This window comes from Tursiops truncatus, chromosome 2 (assembly GCF_011762595.2).
Source record: "Tursiops truncatus isolate mTurTru1 chromosome 2, mTurTru1.mat.Y, whole genome shotgun sequence".
NCBI classification, from domain to species: Eukaryota; Metazoa; Chordata; class Mammalia; order Artiodactyla; family Delphinidae; genus Tursiops; species Tursiops truncatus.
The window spans coordinates 91,714,664-91,742,337 of NC_047035.1; the positions used below are offsets into that span (position 1 = coordinate 91,714,664).

General features: G+C 36.2%; 1 protein-coding gene across 4 annotated transcripts in view; it reads right to left on the reverse strand.

Moving 5' to 3' along the window:
• The window catches only part of FAM227B (family with sequence similarity 227 member B), a 254,377-nt gene that overhangs the window by 44,857 nt on the left and 181,846 nt on the right, over window positions 1-27,674 (reverse strand). For 2 of the 4 annotated variants that reach the window (XR_012330098.1, XM_073800961.1), the window contains exon 11: window positions 12,934-13,031. Coding sequence is in view for 3 of the 4 variants with exons in the window: in XM_073800961.1 (XP_073657062.1) it covers window positions 12,934-13,031 (98 nt within the window). In the remaining variant the exon portion in view is untranslated. Of the gene's footprint in view, window positions 1-4,553; window positions 4,752-10,077; window positions 10,239-12,933; window positions 13,032-27,674 lie in introns of those variants that run through there. The other 2 variants (XM_073800959.1, XM_073800960.1) reach the window with 2 other exon arrangements.

The following is a 27,674-nucleotide window of genomic DNA, read 5'->3' on the forward strand; positions in this document are numbered from 1 at the left end:
AAAAAACAAGCTAATTAAAAAATGGGCAGAAGAACTGAATAGACATTTTTCCCAAAAGGAAATACAGATGGCCAAAAGGCACATGAAAAGATGCTCAACATCACTAATCAGCAGGAAAATGCAAACCAAAACCACAATGAGATATCCCGACACCTGTCAGATTGGCTATCATCAAAAAGAACAGAAATAACAAATGTTGGTGAGGATGTGGAGAAAAGGGAACCCTCGCACACAGTTGGTGAGAATGTAAATTGGTGCAGCCACTGTGGAAAATAGTATGGAGTTTTCTGAAAAAACTAAACATACAGCTACCATATGACCCAGCAATTCCACTCTTGGGTATATGTCCTAAATAAACAAACAACCTAATTCAAAAAGATACAAGCACCCCAATGTTCATAGCATTATTTACAATGGCCAAGATATGGAAGCAACCTAAGTGTCCATCAACAGATGAATGGGTAAAGGAGATGTGGCATGCACGCATGTACACACACACACACACACACACACACAATGGAATACTACTCAGCCATAAAAAAGAATGGCTCTTTTTTGTAGGCTCTCCTGCCTCTTACTTAGAAACTATCCATTGTGTAGATCATTTTTTGTTAGCCTTCTTTGCATCTGTTTGAACTCACAGAGTGGAGAAACAAGAACTACATAGGCACAGTGTATTTACTTAGAGCCACAATGAGTGGTTCTAAATGAATACAAAATTTAGAGTTTTAAATGTCTCCTAAACACAAAAATAACCACTAGATATGGGATTGTTAGTCTAATTCAGTACTTAGCCCTCCTGCTTCTAGATCATGAACTCTAAAAGATGTGGGAAGCCATCTGGCCAATTCTGCCCAAACTCTTGGAGCAGGTAGCCCCATTTCATGGTGGCAAGTGAGATCCACAGTACAATGTTGAATTTTTAAAAAATGTAATTCCCGTACATTTTCTTCTCTGCTTCCATTTAGTTGACTATCAGGGATCCACAAGAAAAGTAGTGAGAAATCAGTGGATTGTGAGAAGTGAAACCAACATTGTTGTCCCTTTGTTAAATAATACTCATAACAAATACACTACCTTGGGTTGGGTTTTTGGGGAAGCAGACTAAAAATGGAGATTCTCCCTTTGTTTTTGACAGTTTTATTATGATGTGCTTTGGCAAAGATTTCTTTAAGTTGAATTTGTTTGGTGACCTATGGGCGTCATGAACTTGGATATCTAAACATGTCCCCAGATTTGAGAAGTTCTCAGCCATTATTAATTAAGATCTGTGCTCCATTCTTCCTCTTTTCTTTTGGAACTCGAATAATTTGTAGATTATTTCTTTTAATGGGATCCCACAGATCAAGTAAGGTTTCTTCACTTTTTTCAATTTCTTCTTCTTTGTTCTCCTCTGACTGGGTAATTTTAAAGTTCCTGTCTTCTAACTCACAGATTCTTTCTTTGCTTGACCCATTCTGCTATTGATGCTCTCCATCACATTTTTTTTTTTTTCCATCTCATTCACTGTATTCTTCAGCTCCAGAATTTCTGTTTGGTTCTTTTTTATAATCTTTATATCTTTGTTAAACTTCTCATTTTGTTCATGATTTTCACTGTTTCCTGATTCCATTGAATTATCTTTCTGTGCTTTTTTGTAGTTCACTGAGTTTCATTAAAACAGTTCTTTTGAATTCTTTATCAGGTAAATTGAGATCTCCATATCTTTGGGATCAATTACTGGAGAATCATTGTGATCTATTGGTGGTGTCATGTTTCCTTACATTTTTTATGTTCTTTGAAGTTTTACGTTGCTGTCTTCACATTTGAAATAGCAGTCACCTCCTCTAGTTTTTGCTAACTTCCTTTGGGAGATAAATACCTTCTGCTAGGGATTCTGAGGCTTTTCAGACCTTCTATGGATACATCTGTTTTACACTTCTTGCTCCCTTTAGTGGCAGAATTTTAAAGCTTTTATGTCATCTCTCTACCCTGTTAACACACCAGGCCAAGTGCTGACAGCCTTCCTTTTGCTTTCCCAAAGGTGGCATATAAGTTCAAGTTTGTGGTCTCTCTCTGGCCCACAGATTTGGGCTGGCACAGACTTTCTGTGTATACTCACTAGCTGTCTGCCAAAGCTTGCTTTTGCTGTTGCTATTGGGAGTGTGCACAGGGAGCTGATGACAGGGTGAGAATGTATGTGGGTGGGGTTCATGGAGCACTGGGGGTGTCTATGGGCTAGCTGGGGATATCTATGGGTGACGTGTCCTCAGGGGCTCATGGGCAGGCTTCTTGGTAGAGTCTGTGACATGGTTAGTAGAATCTGCATCCCTTTAATGCCCTCTGAGCGTTCTATCTACAATTCTCCCAGCCTCTTTCCAACCCCTAAGTCATGAAGCTCATCATTCAGTACTCTGAATGGGGAAGAGAGAAACAAGCCTCTTTGGCAGCAACCACACTGCTTGGGAAGCCAGGTGGTCCCTAATTCGCTCTCACTTTCCCCCACACAAGAAATCACGGGCTGAGAAGATCTCTCTTGGACCTAAGCTGTGCTGCCTTGGGTGAGAGGTGAAGTTAAACTGTTCCTGTTATCCGTTCCTATGCATCTACACTTGTATTTTTTTGTTTCAGTGGTGTGCTGAAATTTCTCTTCTGGAAGCCTGGACTTCCACAAGGCCTCTCTCATCTATAGGTGGCTGCCTATGACAGTGTTTTCCAGGGGTTCTTGGACTGTGGTTGAGAGGCGCTAGAGTTGGTTCATAGGCCACTACAAGTTCCACAGCTAGGACAGAAATCTGCATGCCTATTACACGATGCACACGTGGGTGACCCTCCTCTCAGATCCCTTAGCAAATGGTACTGGATCCCACAACTCCTATAAGGGCATTTTTGTCCGTGGATGTATGCCAAATTGTTGTCATTGAGGGGCGACATGATATCTTATTCAGCCATGATGCTGATGTCACTCCTGTCCCTGTGTTAAAAAATGGGGGGCCATGCATACTTTTTTCTGTCCCTGTGTTTAACAACACTGAGAATAAGCAAAAATAACCTACAGCTTGCTCCAGAAAATGCTTTTTCCTGAAAGATAAGACTTTGAACCAGCTAAAATAGCTTGCACATCAAAGCTTACTTCAAGTCCCTTGCTTCACTGGGCCCAGTAGTCCAAAATTATAATATTAAACTCTGCCCAATCCCAAGCAGTTTCTCACCTTGCACAACCTGCCTCAAAATCATCCAACTTAGGTCCTAAAACCCTACAAATGTCATTCCTGAATTTATCCATTTTGAGACACTACTAAAGCTCTGTTAAATTGTTGTTCTCTTTTACTACAATAAGTCTATTAAACTTAGCTTTTCTTGGTCAACAGGTTATTCTGGTGGTCCTTTAGGGGAACTGACAGTTGTGAATGGGAAAAATGGTGCCTATGCATTCTTTTTCTTACTGTAGCCTCAGAAGATCATGGTTCTACAGTGACCTGACAAAATGAGAAGGCTGTCATTTCAGTGAAAATTTGAGCTATTTACCAATTCAACCACCAATGGTGTAAGTCAAATTCCTCCAACAGAATCACAAATCTCAGGATTCAAAAAGACTTAAAACTTATATAGCCCAATCCATCTGCTTGATACACATGGAGAATACAGGCTCAAATCTGGGCTCAAATTAAATTTTTTCCCTCTACTGCTGAAGGGGCCTCTTCCATGCAACTAAGGTTTTTAGGTTTCCTCTCTACTTCCTCATCTCCCCTCTTCATTCTCCTCTGCTCCCCAGCCTGTTTTACCTCTTTGCAGACAACTAGAGGAAATATCAGTCCTCCCTCGTGTTTTGGTAGAGGGAGTCTGTGTTGCCACAGGGTTTTTAGGGCTGGGTGTTTTCAACAAAAAGTATTTTAAAAAAGACCTCCCGCTCCAGGAAGCTAACATCTGGTTTCTATTATCTGAAAGGTCTCATTAACAGATGATATTATAATGTCCATATCCCTATTTTTGAAGCTGAGGAAAGTGAGGGCTAGATTTTGGGGGGTACAATCTCATAAATAATGGAACAAACTTTCTGGCAGTGTAGGCTTTCCTATTCATTTCATCCTGAGAGTTTTAGGATTGAGGGAAAAAAGTATTTTATCCTGTCTTTACCGGAAAAAACACTAGATAAAATGGTTCTGGATTAGAAGTTTTTTCAGACATTTGTCTTTAAGCTAATGTATCCTTTTAAAAATCTGATTACCAAATCCTTAGTATATGTTAACTAACTTGAAATGTAACTGACTTGAAATGAAAAATACCATTCATAGTAACTTTTATTAACAACTCACAAGTTGTTATTCACATATTAGTGAGAAAAAATCTATATATGCATGTGTTGCAAAGATTATTGGAAATCTTTTTATAAATAAAAGTGAAAGGAAGTTGCACATGGCTCTAAAGAGTTTCCCACTAGATTCTGTGTGAAGACGGAGTGTTATACAGAGCTGGTGACCTTATATGAGTCTCAGGGTTTCTTTCTTTTCCGTTTTTCCTCGTTGACTATTTGCTTCTCCCACATCACACATAATTCACAACAGATGGTTTCTTCATATAGCTTTTATTTTTATGCTGGGATAAATGTTGATATATCCCATATTATTTTTAATTGTAGAGTTGAATTATCTGACTCTGGACAGTTTTTACATGTTAAAAAGTCTGTATATATGTGTGATGGTGGGAGCATGTGTTTACAGTAACACAATAGCCTCATTGTGACACAGCCTTAAGTTCAGATTTTTCCCAAACTGCAAAAAAAAAAAAATGTGAACGAACATTCTAAACTCAAGTTAGAAATACAGATACAGCCTATAAACTTTACTTTTTAATAAGACCAAACATTTTGTTCCTGAGTCTTCCTTTTTTTCTTTTTTTTAAATAAATAATTTGTGAAACATGTAAAATAATTATTAGACTTTTGGTTATTTGGTAGTTTACTCTCAATACATAAAGGAGTTGAGGTAGTTTACAAAAATGCAGGCAATGTAAGATGGGAAAATTAGGAGCTCCAAATATATTTTGCACAAGATTCTTCCCAGTTTAAAAACATACTACACATTCAGCTCTGGGTCCTAGAAGTCAGTTTTTCTGTTTAGTTTTACTTATAACTCTAGTACTAAGTAATCAAGTTTTTAAAAAAGAAATTCAAAGACTATTCATTTAAAAATTCAAATTTTCTACTAATAATGATTTAATGTACATTATCTAGTAAAAAAAAAGTTCATTATTTTCCTTATAAGTGTACGTTAAAAGTCCTGTCAGGGCTTCCCTGGTGGCTCAGTGGTTGAGAGTCTGCCTGCCGATACAGGGGATGCGTGTTCGTGCCCGGGTCCTGAACAATCCCACATGCCGCACAGCGGCTGGGCCCGTGAGCCATGGCTGCTGAGCCTGCGCGTCCGGAGCCTGTGCTCCACAACGGAAGAGAAAGTCGAGCAGGACTGATGTCAGTCTTTTTGTAGCTGAATCTCAGAAGTGACATTCCATTATGTTTGCCATATCCTATTTGTTAGAAGCAAGTTATAGGTTCAGCCCATACCCAATGGGAGGGAATCACACAAGGGCATGAACCAGAAGGTGGGGATCATTGGGGACCATTTTAGAGTTTGCCAAGCCCAAATATGATGAATTATATTTGTCTTTTTTGTTATTTAACTCCTCCACTTTCTCTACTTTCTCCTACTCCTTCACTCTGCATAGATGCATTAGCTAAAAAGTGTTATTTTTCCACTTCAGGAAAGCCAGAGGACTCCAGTAAGCCTTGAGAAAAACTAATAAAAATGTTCTATATTCTGAATAGCTTCAATGTAAAATTTCAGTGAGAAAGAGATAAACTCAGTGATCATACAGTCATCATAGATAATTATGGGAACTCTGGACACAAATTTCATTAGCAGCTATCAAGTTCTTCGAATTAACACAACATTGTAAATCAACTATACTTCAATAAAAAATAAATTAAAAAAAAGAAAAAATATTTTAGAAAAAAGGTCTTGGAGAAAACATTACCGGGCTCTGCCACCAACCACTAGTATCACGCTCAAGGAGAATTCTAGCCTGGATCGTCATGTCAGAAAAGTATGCATGGCTCAGGGAATGGTAGACTCTGTTGCCAGCTCTGCTGCATGAATCACCTGGGTAAGCTACTTACCCTCTTTGAGCTTTGGTTCCCTCATCTGTAAAGTGGCTGTGATGGGTGCCTGCTCTGTCCACTGCCCCAGGAGTCTTGTCATTTCTTGCAATGATACATAGGAAGATTCAAAAAATGTTTTGAAAAACTGTAAAGTGCTGATGAATGTGAGGCATCATTATCACTTTGTTCATCATTAGATCTAGGAATATTTTTTCTTATCAGCGGGCATTACATTTTACAAGCTCAGAAAGCATCATGGAAAGCCCCATTACTTTCTTTTTTTAAATTTATTTTATTGAAGTGTAGTTGATGTACAATGTTGTGTTAATTTGTGCTGCACAGCAAAGTGATTCAGTTATACAAATATACACATTATTTTTCATATTATTTTCCATTATGGTTTAATCACAGCATATTGAATATAGTTCCCTGTGCTATACAGCAGCACGTTGTTGTTTATCCATACTATATATAATAGATAGTTTACATCTGTGAATCCCGAACTCCCAATCCATCCCTCCCTCCAGCACCACCACCTTCCCACCCCCAGCAACCGCAGGTCTGTTCTCTATGTCTGTGAGTCTGTTCCTGTTTCATACATAAGTTCACTTGTGTTCTATTTTAGATTCCACATATAAGTGATATCATATGGTATTTGTCTTTCTCTTTCTGCTTACTTCACTTAGTATGATAATCTCTAGGTCCATCTAACTTGCTGCAAATGGCATTATTTCATTCTTTTTATGGCTGAGTAGCATTCCATTGTATATATGTGCCACATCTTCTTTATCTATTCATCTGTCGATGGACACCTAGGTTGTTTCCACGTCTTGGCTATTGTGAATACTGTTGCTATGAACATAATAGTGCATTTACCTTTTTGAATTATAGTTTTGTCCAGACCCATTATTTTCTAAGTGGTGATTTCTTTCCGATCTTTATGGAATGAAACACTCTCCTAAAAGGTTTCATGCTCTAGATATCCATTTCCTCCTTTCCCCACCCCCACATATACTCATACTCTTCCCACATTCTCAGTGAACTGGTGTTATGAATCCTTGTATTGTTGTTGGACAAATCCATGCCCATCAGAAATACAAACACAAAGACTGATATTTTTATAATCACAATAAAAATTAGTTAAAAATAAAAGTAATCTATTATGAATGGTTTTCATAGCTTTCAAATTTCACTTCTAGACATCTAAAAATTTTGTATTTAACCATTTGTTTGAATAATCCAAGGTTGATGAAAATCCTTAAGTTACAATTCTCAAAACAGACTGATTTAGCTCTGTAGTTTGCTTTCTCCTTGTGTTCCAGAGCCATCCAAGTTAATTCCATGTGCCTGTGGTCAGTGAGACTCTGGAGGTTGTCTTGACTGAAATATGGGAGAAGTGTCCTGGGAAGAATTTTGAGAATCTGCTAGGGCAGTGTTCTCCACACTTCCCGGATCATGTATCCCATGAGTAAAAGCTATGTGAGCACACTCCCTCATAGATATAATTTTAAATTTATAAATTATATACATATCAATCTGTATTTATATATTATGCATATTATAAAAGATATGCAGTCTATGGATAGAAAACAGTGAGATGAAATAAAATATTAAAAAAAATAAAATTTAACACTACATTTATTTTTGGTACACCAAACCTTTTATCCTCAAATTATAGAGATTTATATTGATGTCTAGACAGTTGGTTCACAAATGCCTTGCAAATTAAACTGGCATCATACTATCATTTGCTAATATTGAAAAGTATAACATACACTTAGGGCTAGGTTCACTGTTTATAATAATGATGTATGTCCATATTTCAATTGATATTTTTGAAAATTTTTATTTTTTTTGGCCTACATCTTGGCAGAACTGATTAGATCACCACTAATTTTCTCTCTTAGTGTAGCTGAAAAAGAGCTCCTTCAAGGAATAGAGGAGATATCATTCTGTGTTTTTTTTAAAAAATTATTCTTGCATTATAAATATTATCATCAATCCAAAGTTTCTTTTCAGGAGACTATTTCTTTTTTCCTTTTTAAAAAAATTTTTATTGAAATATAGTTGATTTACAATATTGTGTTAGTTTTAGGTGTACAGCAAAGTGATTCAGATACAAACACACACACATACACACACGCACACAAACACACACATATGTATTCTTTTTTAGATTCTTTTCCATTATAGGTTATTACAAAATATTGAGTATAGTTCCCTGTGCTATACAGTATGTCCTTGTTGTTTACTATTTTATATATAGAAGTGTGTATATGTTAATCCCAAACTCCTAGTTCATGACCCCCCACTTTTCCCCTTTGGTAACCATAAGTTTGTTTTCTATGTCTGTGAGTCTATTTCTGTTGTGTAAATTAGTTCATTTGTATCATTTTTCAGATTCCACAGGTAAGTGATATCATATGATATTTGTCTTTCTCTGTCTGGCTTACTACACTTAGTATGATAATCTCTAGGTTCATCCATGTTGTTGCAGATGGCATTATTTCATTCTTTGTTATGGCTGAGTAGTATTCCATTGTGTATATATACCACATTGTTCTTCTTTTTGAACAAATGCTTTTTATTTTTTAAATTAATTTTTATTGGAGTATAGTTGATTTACAATGTTGTGTTAGTTTCTGCTCCACAGCAAAGTGAATCAGTTATACATATACAGATACCCACTCTCTTTTAGATTCTTTTCCCATATAGAGTTCCCTGTGCTATACAGTAGGTTCTTATCAGTTATCTATTTTATATATAGTAGTGTGTATATGTCAATCCCAATCTCCCAATTTATCCTACCCGCCTTTTCCCCTTGGTAACTATAAGTTTCTTTTCTATATCTGTGACTCTATTTCTGTTTTGTAAAAAAGTTCATCTGTACCATTTTTTTAGATTCCACATATAAGCAATATCATATGATATTTGTCTTTCTCTGACTTACTTCACTCAATACGACAATCTCTAGATCCATCCATGTGGCTGCAAATGGCATTATTTTGTTCTTTTTTATGGCTGAGTAATATTTCTTTTCAGAAAACTTTTAAAGCATTGGTCCACTAGTAAGTGTCAATTTAGTTAAACCAAATGATATAATCTATAAATCCTCTTAACCACCCAAAGAAAACAGCAATATGTTGTGAAACTCAGACAACACAAGAGCAAACATGCTATTACTATCCCTCAACAGAGTGCAGACTGAAATATCAACTGAGTGAGGGTACCTGTCTACTAAATATTAGTAAAGTGCAATTTTTTTTAAAGATAGAAATAAATATATATATATATATATATATATATATTTATTTATTTATTTATTTATTTATTTATTTTCCACCCAGAGCTGTGTATACCCCAGTTTGGAGACCACTGTACTGGATCTCTTGGGGTTCATCCAAGTCCCTAGTGAGACCTGGGCCAGGATGGGTTATGCAGAGGGGGGCACAAGAATGTAAACAGATACCCCTGCTACAACCAAAGAGCTCCAATTTCATTTATATTATATTTTATACAATAAGCTTTCTAATAAATTTTCATTAGAACAAATGATTACATAGCTAAGGCACATTTGAAACTTTCTTCTGGAGAAAGCTAGAAGTCCATGACCCATAGTTCTGACAAATGTTTGAAACTGAACACTGAACAGTAAAGTTGTAAAAATAGTCTTTTACTAAAGAGCTAAATATATTGGTTTTTTAAGTTCCTGGGTTTTATGTTTGTTTTATTTTTCTTACATGTAAAATCACAGCCTTAGAACTAAAAGAGAAAATACTTTTAGCCAAACATGCTATGAAAAGTTTTGAATGTAATTAAATGCTAAGTAAAGCATTAGTTACAAAATGCATTAAAATTTTTTTCTTAACTGAGACATTAAAAAAAGTTAAAAGTTTTGAATATTTTGGAAACATCATATTAAAGCAAAGCTTAAAAAAGGATATGGTTCTTTCAATATTTCAGTGAGTTTAATCTTGACTTGTCTAGAGGCTTTGGAAATACCAGCTAGCTCATGCATCCTAAGATAATATAAAATCAGTGGACTCTGACCTCCAAAATTGAAGAGAACACGCTTAAACTCTGGGCCACTACTGCTATAATGGGACTGTAAGGGGTAGGAAAAAAAAATGAATCAATTATTACTTTTGTGTATTTTTAAAGAACTGTAAATAAAATATAACTGCATTATAACCATAAATACAACTATTATCTGGTATATTAAAACAAATAAAGGGAAATTCTGCAAGGCATCTTAATTAAAGTAATTTACTAAAGTATGAGACTATGAGTATGTGCCGTAGGGCTCTGCTAGTCTTTTAGCATGAAGACAGGCCAATAGAGATCATTCTATCTGAAGAACAGAAAGAGAAGAGAATGAGCAGAGCCCCAGAAAAAGGGGCAGGAAAAAATATGAAGAAATAATGACTGAAACTTTCCAAGTTTTATGAAAAACACATCCAAGAAGCTTACCTCCAAGTAGGATAAATTCACATCTAGATGCGTCATAGTCAAAGTGTTGAAAGACGAAGACAAAAAGAAAAATCTCAAAAGCAGCAAGAGAAAAACAACATATAAGAGAACCCCAATAAGGTTAGCAAGGTGACTTCTCATCAGAACAAAGAGGCTAGAAGCCCATCACAGTGCTGATGAAAGAAACTTTGACCACGAATTCTATGTCAAGGAAACCATCACCATAATTATAATTGCTTCAATATTCTACTATTGACTTCTTGTGGGATGCAAGTATAGCAACTACTCATATGTTAAGTCTTTCCTCAATTTTTATAACACCTAGATGAGAGATTTATTGTTGATTGCACTTCTTGTGGGGAAGTAAGATTTTATTCTCATTTGTTTTTACTGATATGTAAAATTCTCTTGTGTTTTGTTTGCTTATGGTCAATTTTTCATTGTATTCATTCATAGCTGCTCCAAAATTATTTCAAATAGTGGTAATATTGTAATCAAAAGCAGTTCTTTGATGGTGAAAATGATGTCAATATCAGCTGTTTTTTCTGTGATGTAAATCATTTACTTCACCATAGTCTCCCATGACAATTCACATCAGGTTATACCTAGCCTGATCTTAAAACTTGCATGCAAAACCGCACCAAGCATTTTCCTGGCTTTTGCCTGGTGTATTATAAGATAGAAACTCTATCTTACTGAAGTTTTAGAAACAGACATTCCTGTTCTTTTTCTGCAGTTACCAGTTTTTAAACTAAGAAAACCACAGTACACAGATCCTTCTTCCTCTATGAGAAACTATGATTTATTTTTAAGCGTAGTTCAATCAGGCGAGAGCAGATTGAAAGCAGGGCTCCAGAATGAACGTAATACACAATTATTGTCTAATCAGCACAGAGTAGATTCCACATGTTTAAACAGCCCATGAATACAGTAGATTTTGGGGTCAACAACGTTCTACTTTTGACATATACAGAGCTTACTGTTAAAAGCGATTCCCAAATCTTTTCAGAGGCCTCCAAGGCAAGGCTTTATTAACCTGTACTTATGCAGTTGTAATTCTGGACCTCTATACTTTTTCCACAGTAACAGTTTATCTTCTAAGATCAGGCCTGTTACCCCAGCCTGTTGTAAACTTTTGGTGTTCCACTATATTCATAATTCTTCCAGGTTTTATGACTTCTACATGGCTAATGAAAAATGGCAACCATATTTTTATCAAAGTTGTTGATAAAATACTGTGCATGAGACAGGGCCAATGATGCAGCAATACGGTATACTACCAAAGACATATCTGCAATTTGCTTTCTATCTTTTAACAGTGATATCTGAGAAGTTATTGTCAGTTACAAATCCATCTGTCCATATTTCTTCAACTTGTAAACAAACTATTAAAGACCATTCTTAGTGCTTGCTGAAGATCATATATACAATTTCTATTACATTTCCTTGATTTCTAAATTTAGCAATCAAGGAAAATAATAGAATGCACTCCCCTGCCTCCCACCCCCTGCAGCCAAGATGGTGCAATATTGCCATCTACCCCAAATGGACTCCTAGAGTCGCCAATTTCTATCCTAAGTATGGACATCCTTGGCAGCACTGTGAAGGTTGGAAGAGATTCTATATACCTGGATTATTAAAGACCAGGAAATATATGAATACTGACTTTCAGAAAGTGGTTTCTGTATAGGCATAATTTAAAATTTAAAATAACGGTCAGACCTGACTAGATAATTCAGACAAAATTTTAACAAAAAAGACTGCAACAGATTTAAAACCCAATTGGCTAACAAGTTAAGAGATCAAATTCAGAAGTTCAAGCCAACGGTCTCATCAAATCTTGGCTAAAGCAACACAAGGTGGCAAATCCATAGGTTCTCTGTTTGGGAGGCACCTTCAAAAATGTGGAGAAAGCAAGTATTCAAGACTTAAGATTGACAGTACCTATATATGGTCATTTATTCTGGGACCATGGTTTAAGGGGTGGGGACAGGTCAACCACTGTTGAAAATGCCATTGAAGTTTTCTCTGCACTTTGATGCTTATTGAGATCAGAGCCATGTCTGTATGTCAACCCAAGGAGAAGCAGTGCCCGAAGTATGAGGAAAAGATAAGCGCTATTCGTTTTCCTTAGAGATGAGGATAGTTTCAGAAATAAATATGACTTTAATATTAAGATTAACCTCTCCAATAAATCTCTTCTGATTATTAATTTTTTTCTAAAATATATATCAAGAGCATAATAACCAACACTGTCCATGTGAAACCTGTTCAATTAATTATATTGGAAATTAAAGAAGGACACTTTTTATAATTATTATACTCCAAACCTTTGTTGGTAGTCCTGATAATCTTGATTCTTCCTTGGATGCAGGCATTGTATATCCTTCTGGATTCTTAAAAATTTTTGTCATATTGAAGTCTATATCTAAAACAGAAAATAAAATATTTTCTTAAATTCTTTCTTTCTTCACAAAAGGCATGATACCCCTTCTTTTTCCTAGCAATGCACCTTAAACATGCAGAGAGGTAAAAATGTATGAGAGACGGTTAGGATATTGTTATAGCTTGCCCCAGTCAGAGGAAATGAATATTCCATCTCATTTTACCTAACAGGGCTTTAGAGTTTTCAAATTCATTCATGTACAGTATTTCACATCATCCTCACAAACCATTTTATGAGCTAAGTAACATTTCCCACAATTTATAGATTAGAAAACTAAAGTTAAGGAAACTCTATGACTTTTTCTAAGAGTAAGTCTTGCTCTAAGGTGATAGTTGTTCACATCTGTGAATCTAATAAAAACCACTGAACTGTATTCTTTAAATGGGTGAATTGTATGGTATATGAACTACATCAATAAAGCTGTAATTAAAAAAAAAAACAGTACAGGAAGAGAATGCAGACCTAGGTCTTTTGCTTCTGATTTCAGAGCTCTTTCCATGACCCTCTAGTTAAATGCAATAGGAGGCTTAGGTCTCTGCATGCTAGAGTCTACCTTTTCCATATACTGAAACATACCCAGATAAGGAAAGACTTGGTAATTTTTCAGTGCAACCAGTGCAAATATGCATGAGGCTACCCAGGGAGTCTTGTCTTAAAGGAGAACTATATGATTTAATCAGCCATGTCAGTCAGCCTAAAAGCATATGCTAATTATTAAGGATATCTTAATGTAGAGCAGAGAAAACAGGTAAGCTGAGAAGTTTGTACTAGATTCTGGCACTGACAATTATTACCAGTTACCAGGTAGACAAATCAGATCTACAGATTGTGATGTTGATGACAAGGCTAGAAGAGTTGAAGAAAGCCACTTGAATTGATTTTTGACATTACCCATTAAAAGATATTAGATACTAGCTTGAAATACTGGAGGCAAGTAGGCATTTATCTCTGGCAGAGATTAAAGAACTGGTTAGCAAGGAATCTGTATTCTAAAATTTTGAGTGGAACCAAAGTTAGATTAAGTTGGGAGTTAGAATGGGCAAGAAAGGTAATGAACCATATAATTTCTCTACTTTAAAACTTGCTCAAAAGCATACAACCCATTATGGAGAAGAATCTGACCTTATCTACCAATAATACAGACATTTTTCTTTGACTCAGCAATCCCTCTCCTGAGAATATATTCTACACAATCTTCTACATAAGCACAAAAAATACAGGTACGGGTTTAATGATTATAGCATAATATGTAAAATTTAGAGATTATAAACAACCTGTGCATTTAGCAGTCAGGTACTGGTTGAAAAAACTATGGCACTCCTATTTGATGGAATACTATAAGCTGTAAAAAAAAAAAAAAATGAGCAAGATCTCCATACAGATGTGAAGATATCAACAGGTCATCTATTAAAGTGAGGAAAGCAAGTTGCAGAACAGTGAAGAGAGCATATTACTTGATTGAATGTATACAATATATAAAATATACTACTCAGTGTAAACGGGAAAGAATGTATACAATGTATACAATATACTACATTCAGTGTAAAAGGGCAAGAATAAGAAGAATCAAATATCTATTGTATTTTCCTTCATTTGTATAAAGAAACACTGAAAAGATAAGTAAGAAATGGATAAAAATATTCCTTTGGGGAGGAATGATTAAAAATAAAACATGCTCAATTTTGAATCATTCTTAAATACATATTTAGGTGCTATTACTTAACTTCCAGTCGTTATGAACAGATATGTTACTAATGACAAAAGGACATCTACCTGTCTACCATACCCACAATAAAAGCCTTAGAAGATTGCTTGAACTTTGTTGTAAAATTACTGTCAACAGATTAATATCAGGCAAAGATTCTAGGCTTGGAGTAACAGCAATAGACATAAAAAGTAAGAGATTAATGAAAAACACAAAGCAAAGAAAGTTTAGAAGTAAAAGAGTCAAAGAAAAAAATCATACGTAAAGGAAAAACCCCACCCTGATATGATAAGAGTAATAAGTAATCTTAAAATCACTGAATTTACTAGCTTTTATCCCCCTGCATTCCTCTAATCTGTTGATTTGTTTTAGGTAAAAATATCAATTTTGTCCCTGATTATAGTTTTTATATCTCCTCTGTTCTCAGCATCTCTGAATGCTAGGGAAGGTCACCGGGAACACCAATATTGACTCTACTTGATAAAACTATGAGAAAGTATGTCTCAACTGTTCTTATTAAGTCTTTAGAAATTTCACTAGTGACAAAATATTCCAGTCTTACTACACTGACGCTGGGAAAATTTCATTTTCATAATTACCCCCTTTTCATTTTAGGGATATTAAATCTCTTAAAAGGGAGACACTTATGCAAGTAAGTATGGTTACCTTTATCCACTTTTGTAGTTTTTATTCTAATAGTCTTTCTGAGATGCGAATAACTCATATATCTTAGCAAAATTAAACTTCATGCAGGCCATATATAATATTATATATCAATAAACTACAGAAACAGAAAATATGTTAATTAGTTAAAAAATTAAATTAAAAAAAAAAGATGCTCACTGAGGTCAGGAGAACAATGCATGAACACAATGATAGCTTCAACAGAAATAGAAAATACAAGAAAGTACCAAACAGAAATCACAGAGCTGAAGAATACCTGCACTGAAAACTACATTACAGGGGATCAACAGCAGGCTAGACGAAGCCAGAAAAAGGAATTAGCAAACTCAAACACAGGGCAATGGAATTCATCCAATCAAAGAAGTAAAAAGAAAAAAAATTTAAAAAGTGAAGATAGCTTCAGCGACTTGTGGGACATTAAACAGACCAACATTTGCATTATAGGGGTCCTAGAAGGAGAAGAGAGAGAGAAAGGGGCAGAACATTTATTTGAAGAAATAATAGCTGAAAACTTCCTTAACCTGGGGAAGGAAATAGACATTCAGATCTAGGGAGCCTAGAGAGTTCCAAATAATATGAGCCAAAGAGACCCACACCAAGACACATTATAATTAAACTGTCATAACTTAAAGACAAGGAGAGAATCTTAAAAGCAGCAACAGAAAAACAACTTGTTATGTGGAAAGGAACCCTCCATAAGACTATCAGCAGGTTTTTCAGCAGAAACTTTGCAGGCCAGAAGGAAGTGGCACAATATATTCAAAGTGCTGAAAACAAAACAAAACAAACAAACAAAACCTACTAACCAAGAATTCTCTACTCAGCCAAGTTGTCCTACAGAATTGAAGGAGAGGTAAATAGTTTTCAAATAGTTTTCCAGACAAGCAAAAGGCGAAGGAATTTATGACCACTAAACTGGCCTTCCAGGAAAGGCTGAAGGGACTTCTTTAAGCTGAAATGAAAGTGCTAATCAGAAATAGAAAAACATATGAAAGTACAAATCTCACTGGTAAAGGTAAACATATAGTAAAATTCAGAAAAATCTAATGTTATAAAGGTGATGAGCTAATCACTTATAATTCTAGTACAAAGGTTAAAAGACAAAAGTAGTAAAAATAACTACAACTACTATAACTTGTTAATGAATATGCAAGATAAAAAGAAACTGTGACATCAAAAACAAGCGGGAGGAGTAAAAATGTAGAGCTTTAGAATGTGTTTGAACTTAACTTGTCAACTTAAAATAGACTGTTATAGATATGTTATTTTATGTAAGCCTCATGGTAATCACAAAGCAAAACATTATAGTAGATACATAAAAGATAAAGAGAAAGGAATCTAAGCATGCCACTAAAAATTATCACCAAGTCACAAATGAGGAGAGCAAGAGAAGAAGAAAGGAATAAAGGAATTTAAAAGCAGCCAGAAAACAATTAACAAAATGGTAAAGAGTACATACATATCAATAATTACTTTAAATGTAAATGGACTAAGTTCCCCAATCAAAAGACACAGAGTGGCTAAATGGATTAAAAACAAAACAAAACAAAACAAAAAAACCAAGACCAATATATACACTGCCTACAAGAGATTCACTTCACATGTAAGGAAACACATAGATAAAGTGAAGGCATGGAAATAGATATTCCATGCAAATGGAAACAAAAAGAAACTTGGATACCTACACTCTTATCAGGGAAAATAGACTTTAAGGCAAAGACTCTAATAAGAAATAAAGAAGGTCATTATAGGATAAAGGAGTCATTTCAACAAGAGGATATAACATTTGTAAATATTTATGTTCTTGTTTGTTTGTTTGTTTGTTTTTTCTGAGTGGCTAAACCATTTTATTTTCCCACCAGTGATGTGATATAATTTTTCTACGTACTCACCAGCATTTGAAGTTGTCACTATACTTTTTATTTATTTTTCTCACATCTTTATTGGAGTATAATTGCTTTACAATGGTGTGTTAGTTTCTGCTTTATAACAAAGTGAATCACTTATACATATAGATATGTTCCCATATCTCTTCTCTCTTGCGTCTCCCTCCCTCCCACCCTCCCTATCCCACCCCTCTAGGTGTTCACAAAGCACCGAGCTGACCTCCCTGTGCTATGCAGCTGCTTCCCACTAGCTATCTATTTTACGTTTGGTAGTGTATATATGTCCATGCCACTCTTTCACTTTGCCACAGCTTACCCTCCCCCCTCCCCATATCCACAAGTCCATTCTCTAGTAGGTCTGTGTCTTTCTTCCTGTCTTACCCCTAGGTTCTTCATGACATTTTTTTCCCTTAAATTCCATATATATGTTAGCATATGGTATTTGTCTTTCTCTTTCTGACATACTTCACTCTGTATGACAGACTCTAGGTCCATCCACCTCATTACAAATAGCTCAATTTCGTTTCTTTTTATGGCTGAGTAATATTCCATTGTATATATGTGCATATCTTCTTTATCCAGTCATCCGATGATGGACACTTAGGTTATTTCCATCTCTTGGCTATTGTAAATAGACCTGCAATGAACATTTTGCTACATGACTCTTTTTGAATTATAGTTTTCTCAGGGTATATGCCCAGTAGTGGGATTGCTGGGTCATATGGTAGTTCTATTTGTAGTTTTTAAAGGATCCTCCATACTGCGCTCCATAGTGGCTGTACCAATTCACAATCCCACCAGCAGTGCAAGAGTGTTCCCTTTTCTCCACACCCTCTCCAGCATTTATTGTTTCTAGATTTTTTGATGATGGCCATTCTGACTGGTGTGAGATGATATCTCATTGTAGTTTTGATTTGTATTTCTCTGACGATTAATGATGTTGAGCATTCTTTCATGTGTTTGTTGGCAATCTGTATATCTTCTTTGGAGAAATGTCTATTTAGGTCTTCTGCCCATTTTTGGATTGGGTTGTTTGTTTTTTTGTTATTGAGCTGCATGAGCTGCTTATAAATTTTGGAGATTAATCCTTTGTCAGTTGCTTCATTTGCAAATAGTTTCTCCCATTCTGAGGGTTGTCTTTTGGTCTTGTTTATGGTTTCCTTTCTGTCCAAAGCTTTGAAGTTTTATTAGGTCCCATTTGTTTATTTTTGTTTTTATTTCCATTTCTCTAGGAGGTGGGTCAAAAAGGATCTTGCTGTGATTTATGTCATAGAGTGTTCTGCCTATGTTTTCCTCTAAGAGTTTGATAGTGTCTGGCCTTACATTTAGGTCTTTAATCCATTTTGAGCTTATTTTTGTGTATGGTGTTAGGGAGTGATCTGATCTCATACTTTTACATGTACCTGTCCAGTTTTCCCAGCACCACTTATTGAAGAGGCTGTCCTTTCTCCACTGTACATTCCTGCCTCCTTTATCAAAGATAAGGTGACCATATGTGGTGAATTTATCTCTGGGCTTTCTATCCTGTTCCATTGATCTATCTTTCTGTTTTTGTGCCTGTACCATACTGTCTTGATTACTGTAGCTTTGTAGTATAGTCTGAAGTCAGGGAGCCTGATTTCTCCAGCTCCGTCTTTTGTTCTCAAGATTGCTTTGGCTATTCGGGGTCTCTTGTGTTTCCATACAAATTAAAAACTATTTTGTTCTAGTTCTGTGAAAAATGCCATTGGTAATTTGATAGGGATTGTACTGAATGTGTAGACTGCCTTGGGTAGCTTGGTCATTTTAACATTGATTCTTCCAATCCAAGAACATGGTGTACCTTTCATCTGTTTGTGTGGTCTTCAATTTCTTTCATCAGCATTGTACAGTTTTCAGAGTACATGTCTTTTGCCTCCATAGGTAGGTTTATTCTTAGGTATTTCATTCTTTTTGATGTGATGGTAAGTGAGATTGTTTCTTTAATTTCTCTTTTGGATATTTCTTTGTTAGTGTATAGAAATGCAACAGATTTCTGTCTATTAATTTTGTATCCTGCAACGTTACCACATTCATTGATGAGCTCTAGCAGTTTTCTGATAGCATCTTTAGGATTTTCTATGTGTAGTATCATGTCATCTGGAAACAGTGCCAGTTCTACTTTTTCTTTTCTAATTTGGATTCCTTTTATTCCTTTTCCTTCTCTGATTGTTATGGCTAGGACTTCCAATACTATGTTGAATAAAAGTGGTGAAAGTGAACATCCTCACTTTGTTCCTGATGTTAGAGGAAATGCTTTCAGCTGTTCACCACTGAGTATAATGTTAGTTGTGAGTTTGTCATATATGGCGTTTATTATGTTGAGGTATGTTCCTTCTATACCCACTTTCTGGAGAGTTTTTATCATAAACGGATGTTGAATTTTATCAAAAGCTTTTTTTGCATCTATTGAGATGATCATATGTTTTTATTCTTCAGTTTGTTAATGTGGTGTTTCACATTGATTGATTTGTAGATATTGAAAAGTCCTTGCATCCCTGGGATAAATCCCACTTGATAATGGAGTATTATCCTTTTAATGTAGTGTTGGATTCAGTCTGCTAGTATTCCACTGAAGATTTTTGCATCTATGTTCATCAGTGACATTGGCCTGTAATTTTCTTTTTTTGTGGTATCTTTGTCTGATTTTGGTATCAGGGTGATGGTGGCCTCACAGAATGAGTTCAGAAGTGTTCCTTCCTCTCCATTTTTTGAAATAGTTTCAGAAGAATGTGTATTAACTCTTCAAGTGTTTGATAGAATTCGCTTGTGAAGCCATCTGGTGTTGGACTTTTGCTTTTGGGAGTTTTAAAATTACTAATTCAATTTTAGAACTGGTAATTAGTCTAGTAATATTTTCTATTTCTTCCTGGTTCAGTTTTAGGAGGTTGTACCTTTCTAAGAATTTGTCCATTTCTTCCGTGTTGTCCATTTTATTGGCATATAGTTGCTTGTAGTAGTCTCTTGTAATCCTTTGTATTTCTGTGGTGTCAGTTGTAACTTCTCCTTTTTCATTTCAAATTTCATTGATTTGGGCCCTCTCCCTTTTTTTCTTGATGAGTCTGACTAAAGTTTTATCAATTTTATTTACCTTTGAAAAGAACCAGCTTTTAGTTTCATTCATCTTCTCTATTATTTTTTGTCTCTATTTCATTTATTTCTGCTCTGATCTTTATGCTCTCTTTCCTTCTATGAAACTTTGAGCTTTGCTTGCTCTTTTTCTCTAGTTGCTTTAGGTGTAAGGTTAGGTTGTTTATTTGAGATTTTTATTGTTTCCTGATGTAAGATTGTATTGCTATAACCTTCTCTCTTAGAACTGCTTCTGCTGTGTTCCATAGGTTTTAGATCATCATGTTTTCATTTTAATTTGTCTCTAGGTATTTTTTGATTTAGATTTCTTCAGTGATCCATTGATTGTTTAGTAGCATATTTTTTAGTCTCCACATGTGCTTTTTGCAGTTTTTTTCTTGTAGTTGATTTCTAGCCTCAAAGCATTATGGTTGGAAAAGATGCTTGATATGATTTCAATTTTCTTAAATTTACCAAGGCTTTTTGTGGCCTAGCATGTAATCTATCCTGGAGAATGCTCCATGTGAACTTGAAAAGTATATGTATTCAGCTGTTTTGGGGTGCATTGCTCTATAAATATTCTTTAGTCCATTTGGTGTAATGTGATATTTAAGGCCTGTGTTTCCTTATTGATCTTCTGTCTGGATGATCTGTCCACTGAGGTAAGTGGGTGTTAAAGTCCCCCGTTATTATTGTGTTGCTGTAAATTTGTCCTTTTATGTCTGTTAATATTTGCCTTATATATTGAGGTGCTCCTATGTTGGGTGCATATAGATTTATAGTTGTTATATCTTCTTCTTGGACTGATCCCTTCATCCTTAGGTAACATCCTTCTTTGTCTCTTGTAACAGTCTTCAAAGTGTGCTTTGTCTGATTTAAGTATTGCTACTCCAGCTTTCTTTTGATTTCCATTTGTGTGGAATGCCTTTTTGCATCCCCTCACTTTCAGTCTGTATGTCTCTAGATCTGAAGTGAGTCTCCTGTAGGTAGCAAATATATAAGTCTTGTTTTTGTATCCATTCAGCCAGTCTGTGTCTTCTGGTTGGATCATTTATCCATTTACATTTAAAGAAATTATCCATATGTATTTTCTTATTGCCATTTTGTTAATTGTTTTGGAACTTTTCAAGGTCTTTTTTCCCTTTCTTCTTCTCTTGTTTTCTGGTTTGATGACTATCTTTAGTGTTTTGTTTGGATTTCTCTTTCTTTTTTGTGTGTACATCTATTATAGATTTTGGTTGGCACTTACCTTGAGGCTCTGGTATAGCAGTCTATATATATACGTGATCATTCTAAGTTGCTGATCTCTTAATTTCCAATACATTTTAAATACCTTGCACTTGTACTCTCCTCTCCTCACAATTTGTTTTTATTACCGTATTTTACATGTCATTGTTTTGTGTATCCCTTAACTGCTTATTGTGGATACAGATGATTTTACTACTTTTGCCTTTTATCCTCCCTATTAGCTTTCTTTGTAGATAATTTCCTATCTTTACTGTATGTTTGCTTTTACTGGTAAGCTTTTATGTTTTGTAATTTTCTTGTTTCTATTTGATGCCTTTTCTTTTTTAACTAGAGAATTTCCTTTAACATTTGTTGTAAAATTGGTTTGGTGGTGCTGAATTCTTTTAACTTTTGCTTGTCAGTAAATCTTTTGATTTCTCCATCAAATCTGAATGAGAGGGCCTTCCCTGGTGGTGCAGTGGTTAAGAATCTGCCTGCCAATTCAGGGGACATGGGTTCCAGCCCTGGTCCAGGAAGATCCCACATGCCATGGAGCAACTAAGCCCATGCACCACAACTACTGAGCCTGAGCTCTAGAGCCCACGAGCCACAACTACTGAGCCCGTGCGCCACAGCTATGGAAGCCTGCACCCCTAGAGTCCATGCTCCACAACAAGAGAAGCCACCACAATCAGAAGCCCATGCAATGCAATGAAGAGTAGCCCCGGCTCGCCCCAAGGAGAGAAAACCCATGCGCAGCAACAAAGACCCAACACAGCCAATAAATAAATAAAATAAAATAAATTAATAAAAAAAGAATCTGAATGAGAGCTTTGCTGTATAGAGTATTCTTGGTCATAGGTTTTCCCTTTCATCACTTTAAATATATTGTGCTACTCCCTTCTGGCCTGCAGAGTTTCTGCTGAAAAATTAGGTGATAACCTTATGGAGATTGCCTTGTATATTATTTGTTGGTTTTCCCTTGTTGCTTTTAGTATTCTCTCTTTATCTTTAATTTTTTTTTTTCATTTTGGTTACAATGTGTCTTGGTGTGTTCCTCTTTGGGTTAATCCTGTATGGGGCGCTTTGGGCTTCCTGGATTTGGGTGACTATTTCCTTTCCAAGGTTAGGGAGATTTTCAGCTATTACCTCTTCAAATATTTTCTCTGGCCTGTTCTCTCTCTCTTCTCCTTCTCAGACCCCTATAATGTAAATATTAGTGCACCTGATGTTGTTCCATAGGTCTCTTAAGCTGTCCTCATTTGTTTTCATTCTTTTGTCTTTTTTCTCTTCAGCAGCAATGATTTCCACTACTCTGTCTTCCAGCTCACTGATCCTTTCTTCTAAATCATTTAGTCTACTATTATTCCTTCTAGTGTGTTTTTCATTTCAGTTATTGTATTCTTCATCTCTGTTTGGTTGTTCTTTATATTTTCTAACTCTTGGTTAAAAACTTCTAACTTCTTGCTCTCTGCATCCATTCTCCTCCCAAGTTCTTTGATCATCTTTATGATCATTATACTGAACTCCTTCTCAGGTAGATTGCCTATCTTCACTTCACTTAGTTCTTCTTCTGGGGTTTTTTTTTCCTTCATCTGAATCATATTCCTATGCTGCCTCATTTTGTCTAAGTTGCTATTTGTATTTTTATGTATGTGGTAGGTTATGTTTCTTGACCTTGCAGAAGAGGCCTTCTGTAGGAGGCATCCTATGTATCCCAGCAGTGCACTACCCTCTTGTCACCCAAGCTATATGCTCTAAGGATTCAACCTAAGAGGGTGACATGGGTCCTTCTGTTGTGATGGGATAACTATGTGGGTGGTCTGGCAGGCCCCTAGTCTGGTTGGTTGCCAGGACCTGCCTTGCTGGGATGCTGCTGGATGCTCTTTAGCAAGGCCTGTTCACAAGATGGCTGGTTGTGGAATTCTAGGGGTCCCTGGAGCTAGTGGTAGCTCACTGATAGGCAGAATCAGGGTCCTGAAGACTCTGGGGCTGTTGCCCACCTCCTGGCAGGTATAGCTAGATCCTGGGCTACTTCTGGTCTATTGGTAGGCAGAGCTGGTTCCTGGAGTCTGGCTTCAGGGCCCAGGGATCCCAGAGCTCATTTCAGATCATTGCTGGGATGGAGATGTTGGCCCCTGACACAGTTGGGTATGGGATCTGGGGTGTCCTGAAGGTTGTGCAGGTTTGCTAGTGGGATTGGCCAGGGTCCAGCTGGTCCCAGGGTAGGGTCTGAACTGTGTTGTGGGATTGCAGTTTTCTTGTTGCTGGTGTCTGTCCCCTGGTGGATAAGCCTGGTCTAGAGGCTTGGTCCAGCTTCCTAGCGGGAGGGGCTGGTGCCTGTTCACTGGTATGTAGCGCTGGGTCTACCCACCAGCCAAGACCCTCTGGCGGACTGGGTGGTGTCCAGGGGCAGGTGCAGAAGAAGTTCTGGGCTCCTTGGTCTTTAGGCAGCCTATCTGCTGATAGGTGGGGCTGTGTCCCTGCCCAGTTAGTTGTTTGGCCTGAGGCATCCCAGCTCTGGAGCCTGCAGGCTGTTGGGTGGGGCCAGGTCTTCGAGCTAATGAGCCAAGCTTGCTCCTCAATATGTCTGCCACCAGTGTCTATGTACCCAGAGTGAGACAAAGCTTCCCTCCCTACCCCACTTCCCCAGGAGACTCTCCAAGACCAGCAGGTAGGTCTGGCTCAGGAGCCTATCAGATTACTCCTTTTCCCCTGAGTCCTGTTGTGCATGAGATATTGTGTGTTCCCTTTAAGAGTGAAGTCTTTATTTTTACACAGTCCTGTGGGGCTCCTGCAATTAATCCCCACTGGCCTTCAAAGCCAAATACTCTGGGGGCTCATCTTCCCAGTGCCAGACCCCTTGACTGGGTAGTCTGATGTGGGGCTCAGAACTCTTGCTCCTGTGGGAAAACTACTGCAATATAATTATTCTCCAGTTGGTGGTTCACCCATCCAGGAGATAGGGTATTTGATTATATTGCATGTTCACCCTTCCTATCAGTCGCATTGTGGTTCCTTCTTTATGTCTTTAGCTGTAGAAGATCTTTTCTGGTAAGTTCTAGTCTTTTTCACTGATGGTTGTTCTGCAGATCATTGTGATTTGGTGTGCTTGTGAGAGGAGCTGAGTTCAGGGTCATTTTATTGTGCCATCTTGGCTGCTCTCCATAGAATGTTTTTTATTTATTGGAACACACCTTTATTAGGACAATATTTTACATGTATTATTCTATAAATATTTTTTCTACTTTTTGGACCACGGCTCTTGTGTTTATTTTAAAAATATCACAGCTATATTCATGGTGAATATTCTACCAATGGCAGAGAATTTCAAGACCCTGACCTTCCTCCAAAAATTGCTGTAAAAGTATTTCAGCCATCTCTGCAGGTACATCCCAAGACAATTCCAGTCGGAATTTGGGAGACTTCTCAAGGTATTCTCCCCTCCTATTCACTAGAAGAGTGGATCTAACTCCCACTTGACCAATAGTTTAAAGCACGTGCATGTGAACTTCAGGAACTGCATTCCTGAAGCATAGTAGTGTATTAGTTAAGCCTTGGAGTCAGATGGACACAGATTTAAACACCAGCTCTGCCATTTTCAGACTAAGTGACCTTGGGCAAATTAATTTAAGTTTCAGTTTCTTCAAATATAATTTGGAGATGATAATAATGATTAACTTATAGACTTGTTAACTGGATAAAAATGAGATCATATATGTAAATCACAGTACCTGGCATTCTGTAAAGGTTATGTAAATTTAGACTATATTGTTATTAACATCATTTCTTAAGGAGTATAAATTCAAACTCACTATTACTTCATTCTTGTAAAACCTTTGTTGAGAGAAAATATTGAGGAGTGACTGAGTTTTATCTATTCCTTTAGAAAATCAGACATATTCTTGAATTGAGGTAGACAAAGAGATATGTATTAGAACTGAATTTTCTTGGCCACTTGTAGATCCATTTTTACCAGATTGTACTTTGTCTTCATGCCCTTGGTCAACATAGGGCAATGTTATAGACTCAAATATAGTTGGTTACTATATCAACATCATTCATTGCATTACACAGAGCTTCTCTAGGGAGAGCATGTTAATTGAGCTGTTCAGAAGTATTCGCCTTTTCATCCTTTCAAGGCTCATGGTAGGACTAAATATCTACCTTCTTTGAAGATAATTATGGAATTTGCAGCTTGCTCTGGGCAATGAAATAATGAATTTGACTACAACTATATATGTAATCTCCAGTGACCCACGTTCCAGTTGAGTCTAAACTTCCTGATTTGTTTAAGTGAGGTCTTTAAGACATTTTTTAGTTTGTTCAAATTATGTTTCCTATTTTAAATTATATGAATTAAGGAATGAAAGGATAGTCTATCTCCATAAAGTGGGAAAAAATGTGATTTCTTAAACCTAAATCTATTTTCCATTTATTCATGCATTGCTTCAAAAAATATTTTTTGCAGACTGTGGAAAACACTACAAATTTCAAGAGAGGTTGAAAGGATACAGTGGCTGACTTTAGTAACCAATTATAATCAGATAGGTTGATAAAACATATGTAGGTAATACTTGTGAACAATCTAACATCTATTGAAAAGTTAATACAAGATAAAGAGGCAAATAGATTGTATCAGAAATAAAACCTTAAGGATGAAACCGAGACTGTTTGTGGGATGAGGTAATCAGAGAAGGCTCATTTAAAAACTGATCAGATTTGCACGAGTTCAGACATGGAAAAAGAATCCAGGCCAATGGAGTGTACAGAGGGGTGAGGTTGGGTAACAAGGCATTTGAGCAGGACCTTGAGAAGACCACCCTGGTTGCAGGAAAGGGTTACCTTAGGGAATGTTTTAAGAATACGAAGAAGAAAAAAGAACAAAGGAGATTAAGATGAAGTGGCTATGCTAGTGTAAGCAGATTTTTACTATGTGTCTGTCAGGAAGTAATACATTGAACTCAAATCTTTGAGGTTGACTGAAATAATTGATGGGTAATTATGAGTTCATTTAAATATTATAGTTGCTTAACAAATGATGTGAGTGATGTGGTTTTACCCCTTAAGTCATAAACTTGTTAATGAACCTAATTATTTCAAATCATCATAAATTCCATAAACGAACCAGAAATGAACCAACCAACATTACCAGTAGAAAATCATGGAGAAAAGAGAAGCCAAGGAATGCACTGTTACCTGTTACCATAAAGGAATAAAGTACAGTATTGTTAGTTAAAAATTCAACACATTGAAAGAATAAAATCAAAGTGGTAAAGAATTCACACTTTGGTGAGGTCAGTGTTATGTATGACATATGAAATACATATGCTTCTTTCAAAATGTAGGTGGAGAGGTCAAATGTAGCAGGGAGAAAGCTTTTGCAAGAGCTCGTTGTGTTTTCCTCTTCGTGTACATGTTAAATGAAGGGTGCTGTGGTTCACCCATATCATTTCCTCTTTGTTTGGAGCCATTGTGCTCTAATGGGAAAAATGCTAGCAGAAGTACTAGTGACGCAGTGTCAGTTCCCCACCCTTCCACCAAAATCTTTCCATCAGTATAGTTACTGTAAGTTAGACTTCTGTACTAAACAAAGAAACTAGCATTTTATTCCATTATTAAAAAAAAAAAATTCTAGGCTCTCAAACCTCTTCCATGGGTGGATTCTCAATATTCATCACTAACAATACACCTTAAAGTAAGTTCGTATTGCAAGATCAAATTTGCAAAATTTAGTTCTGCTTTTAATTAAACCCAGATTTCTATGTGAATGAGAAATTAATAGTTAAAATGAATGATTAGAATAAGAACTAGCTCTTCTAAAGCTGGTAATCCCAAATTCTTTGTTCTGCTACCACTAAGCTCCTATCCTGACTGCTGAGACTAACTGAATCCAAACTTAATCAAATCAATCATACCAAAAGAAGGGACACTATCAGAAGATTCATTTTAAGAACACAAAACACTAAGAGAACTTATGGAAGGTTTGAATTAGTTAGTACCTTGGGAAGACCTGTCATTCTTAATAAAATTTTC